At 42.9% G+C, this 4,499-nt stretch overlaps 1 protein-coding gene across 2 annotated transcripts in view; it reads left to right on the top strand.

The window, feature by feature from the left end:
• Window positions 1-4,063, top strand: part of Alkbh1 (alkB homolog 1, histone H2A dioxygenase) — a 17,736-nt gene extending 13,673 nt beyond the window's left edge. Inside the window, exons 5-6 of one of the 2 annotated variants that reach the window (XR_258119.2) lie at window positions 1,023-1,161; window positions 2,665-2,834. Coding sequence is in view for 1 of the 2 variants with exons in the window: in XM_005343407.3 (XP_005343464.1) it covers window positions 968-1,161; window positions 2,665-3,094 (624 nt within the window). In the remaining variant the exon portion in view is untranslated. Of the gene's footprint in view, window positions 1-967; window positions 1,162-2,664 lie in introns of both variants that reach the window. The other variant, XM_005343407.3, reaches the window with a different exon arrangement.
• Window positions 4,064-4,499: the final 436 nt, after the last annotated feature.

Genomic DNA, 4,499 nt, shown 5'->3' with positions numbered 1-4,499 from the left:
TGTCCTGGAACTAGCTCTTGTAGACCAGGCTGGTCTCAAACTCACAGAGATCCGCCTGCCTCTGCCTCCCAAGTGCTGGGATTAAAGGCGTGCGCCGCCACCGCCCGGCTTGTAATGAGATCTAGTGCCCTCTTCTGGCCTTCAGGCAGAACATTGAATATGTAAAAAATAAATCTTTAAAAAAAAATCACACGCATATACAAGCAAAGGCTAAAAACAACTTCTTATCAAACAGCGATTTTTTGCACCAACAGTTGGTTCCACTCTAGCCACTTTTGTGACTTGCTCCAGCTTGCTGTACCAGAACATTAGTGGAATGGTAAAACAAAACAAAAAAAAAAAAATGAGTTTCTGGTAAGATTTTAGTTTAACTTTACAGGAAGAAGTGAGAACAAAGAAACATCTTTGCTCTACAAATGTTGATGGCCCAGAAAGCCCCAGCTCCTAGTGGCAGACTTGTCATTTTGGTGGAGCATGCCTAGCTCTAGCAGGCGGTTCTCTGAGTTCAAGGCTAGCCTAGTCTACAGAGTGAGTTCCAGGACAGTCGGAGCTGTTGACACAAAGAAATCTGTTTCAAATAAAACTTTAAAAGAAAATGACTGAAAAAGGAGGTCCTACTTTTATTATGATTGGACTCAACACAGATATTTTGAGCATGTCACCCCTTCAGATTGACCAGGCAGATGAGTATCAAGCCAGGTTGCAAGCTGACTGTAGTATTGGATTTCCTTTTAATAAAAACAACCTTTAGGAGGAGGACCTCAAAGAACCCCACACCTCCCTGCTGGTCTGTGTGGTTGCTGAGGAGGGAAAAGACATTTTCTTCAGTAGCAGCCACTGGTAATAGGTAGAAACCTTAGTGAGTGCCTGTGTTACTAGTAGTTAGTGAGTAATGGGTTTTATGCCACAATTTCCTATGTTTTGAGGTTATTGTTTATTTTTCTTATTTTTTCTACTTTTACCAAAGAAATACTCAGCAGATCATTATACACCTTTCCCTTCTGACCTGGCTTTCCTCTCAGAGCAAGTCGCCGCTGCCTGTGGATTTCAGGGGTTCCAAGCAGAAGCAGGTATCCTGAATTACTACCGCCTTGACTCTACACTGGGAATCCATGTGGACAGATCTGAACTAGATCACTCCAAACCCTTGCTGTCCTTCAGGTAATTTAATTCCAGGGGTTTCAGGTTGTTTGTTTGTTCGTTTTTTCTAAGACATTTTTAAGCTAAAATTAGTAAAGTTTTATGATAGGAAGTACTATCATTACTGTGTGTAATAAGCAAGTTAGAAGGCAATAAAGCAAATTGAACCAGCCTTTTTTTGTAAAGTGGAGCAAGATACAGAGTAAAACACAAAGCCTGAGTAGTTCACCTCTGTCCCTCAAACAGAAGTTTTAGTGTATGCAGAATCATAGAAACTCAACAAGAAAAGGACCGACCCGTTAAATGTCTTAGAAATGAAGAAATTAGAAACATAGTGACTCACGATTTTATTAAAATACTGAAATTTTAAAATGTGCATTAAAAAAAACCTAAATAATGTTGAAACTCGGTTCTTGCTTTGCATATCGCTGTATCATAATTTATTTTGTAGCAAGTCTGTGTGCTGTCATAATAATGTATGGGCAGCAGATCATGGCTTGGTCACTGGGAAACACAAGCCAGAATAGTTTAAAAGTGATGGCTTTGGGGCAGAGCAGGTGGCTGAGTTGGTTAAGTAACTTGCTGCAAGTAACACGTATGAGGAACTCCCCCCCACCCCATCCCAACATATGAAGCAGATCATGTCTGTCCTCTAGTGCAAGGGTGGGGGAGGTGGAGAGACAGGCTAAGTGAGAGATCCTGTCTCAAGAACAGTAAGGTGAGGCCTGTGAGATGTCTCCTCGGGTAAAAGCATGTACTGCAAGCCTACAGCCTAAATTCAATCTTGGGACCGCATGGTGAAAGGAGCAAACCAACTCCAGGAGTTACCCTGACTTTTCACACATGCACTGTGACTCAAGCATAGTAAGTTTTAAAGATGGGGTCAGTAAGATGGCTTAGTGGGCAAAAACATTTCCCTAACAAGCCTGATGGCCTGAATTTGATGCTCGGATCCCACAGTAGACGGAGAGAACTTTAAATGTCCTCTGACCACCATTTGTGCTCTATAGCATATCCATACACCTGTTAGATTTATACAGAAATAATAATAAAGCATAAAATTAAAAGATGCCAAGTGAGACCGGTGATTTAGTGGTTAAAAGCACTTGCTGCTCTTCTAGATGACTGAGGTTTGGTTCTCAGTAGCTACATGGTGGCTCACAGACATCAGTAACTCCAATCCTAGCCTATCTGGTTTCCTGTTCTGGCTCTGAGAACACTGGGCGCACACGTGTACACATATATGCAAAATACCCATACACATAAATTTGAACAAGTTGGAAGAGCATTTATGGAAGACATCAGCATTAATCTTGGGCCTCCACACAAGTACACACATCAAAAATAAGGATCATAAGGTGGCTCAGCAGGCAAAGGTATCTACCCCCAACTTAGAACTGAGTTCAGTCTGTGCCAGTCTGACGTACAAAAAAATGCAGTTGGCAGTAACTTTGACAAGTATAACTAAATAATAGAAACTTCTCCTCTCTCTCTCTCTCTCTCTTTTTTTTTTTTTTTTTGTAGCTTTGGACAGTCTGCCATCTTTCTCCTGGGTGGTCTCAAGAGAGATGAGGCCCCTACAGCCATGTTTATGCACAGTGGCGACATCATGGTGATGTCAGGTTTCAGCCGCCTGTTAAATCATGCAGTCCCTCGAGTTCTTCCGCATCCGGATGGGGAATGCCTGCCTCACTGCCTAGAGACACCTCTCCCAGCTGTCCTCCCTAGCGGTTCACTGCTTGAGCCCTGCTCTGTAGAGGACTGGCAGGTGTGTTCCACCTATTTGAAAACTGCTCGAGTTAATATGACTGTCAGACAGGTACTGGCCACAAACCAGGACTTCCCCTTAGAACCTATGGAGGAGACAAAAAGAGACATTACTGCAGATGGTTTGTGCCATCTGGATGACCAGAATAGCCCAGTAAAACGGGCGAGGCTAAATTCTGACGCTTAAGACTTAAAGGTTAGACCTGTTGCCATGCACTCTCGCCCCAAGGCAATCCTCACAAGGGCAGGAAAGAAGGCCTCCGTCATGCCACTGTCTGGATGTGTCTTGGAGAGACACAGAGAAGTGTTTAAATCCAGCTCAATACAAGCAGGAATGTGTTTGTCGTACCTCATAGGTATGATAATGATCCACACGGATTTCTCAGCCTCTGCTGTTATCTCAGGAGGAAGAAGTGAGATCGTATGTCTATGGTGTGTCACTACCTCAGAGCTTATTAAGAGGAAATAGTATCTTCCTCTCAGCATTATATAATTCATGAACCAGCAACCAGAATTCCTAACTCCTAGTTGTCATCAAATACTTTGAGATCTTCACTCTTCTCTGCCCTCAGAGAGGAATCTTATGCACATGAAGACAGTGGAATTAAGAGTGTCCCTCGGGAGCTGGTGTTGTCTCTTGATTGGTAGAACAAATGTCTACCATGTATGTGTCCTGGGTTCACTACCCTGTACCACATGAATCCGGTGTGGTGTGGCCTGCCCCGGTGCTCCAAGGGGTAGAAGATCTGAAGTTCAAAGGCATCTTCAGCTACATACATAACAAATTCAAAGGCCAGCCTGAGCTACATGATACACAGACGCAAAGTGCCCCCACCCCCAAAGAAGTTAGAGATAAATACGTGTAAAACAAAGGAAAAGAGAAAGTAGTCTCTGTGTGTCTTTTATAACTCCAAACTCTTTCTGGTGGCTTTTTAACGGACTAAGAAAGTCTTTAGAGTATTTTGTTAGCTGTTTTCTCCATGAATAAACACTCCCATCTTAAACTAAAGATCTGTATCTCTTTGAGAGTGTATCAGGGATACACTTTTTCTTTATTTGCTGTATTGATGCTGTTGAAGCCTCTGGCTGTTTCTCTCCTAAGTATTGTGGCTGTCATAACAGAACATTCTGTGAAAGTCCAGTCACTGCCATAGTTTTCGATGTCAGATTTAATGTCATGGGGCGGGGCGGGGCGGGGGGGGGGGTAATAAGGAAGTTAGGTGCTCCTGTCTGTAAACTGGGTATGCCTATTAGTGTGGGAGACTGGGGCTATCTGGAAGCCATGCCACGGCCTGTGATTTGCTAAATTTCTACCTTTCTCTGCCCTCTATTTATCTGCACTTGGCTATTTTTTTAAATATTTATTTATTATGTATACAATATTCTGTCTGTATGTATGCCTACAGGCCAGAAGAGGGCAGCAGACCTCATTACAGATGGTTGTGAGCCACCATGTGGTTGCTGGGAATTGAACTCAAGACCTTTGGAAGAACAGGCAATGTTCTTACCCTTTGAGCCATCTCTCCAGCCCTGCACTTGGTTATTGAGTTCATAGATATTGCATTTTTTGTCTGGGGCAAAAATTAATACAA

The sequence above is a fragment of the Microtus ochrogaster genome, chromosome 1 (genome assembly GCF_000317375.1).
Source record: "Microtus ochrogaster isolate Prairie Vole_2 chromosome 1, MicOch1.0, whole genome shotgun sequence".
In the NCBI taxonomy this organism is placed as follows: domain Eukaryota; kingdom Metazoa; phylum Chordata; class Mammalia; order Rodentia; family Cricetidae; genus Microtus; species Microtus ochrogaster.
Note: the sequence above shows the minus strand (reverse complement) of the source record. Positions and strands in the feature narration are given on the sequence as shown.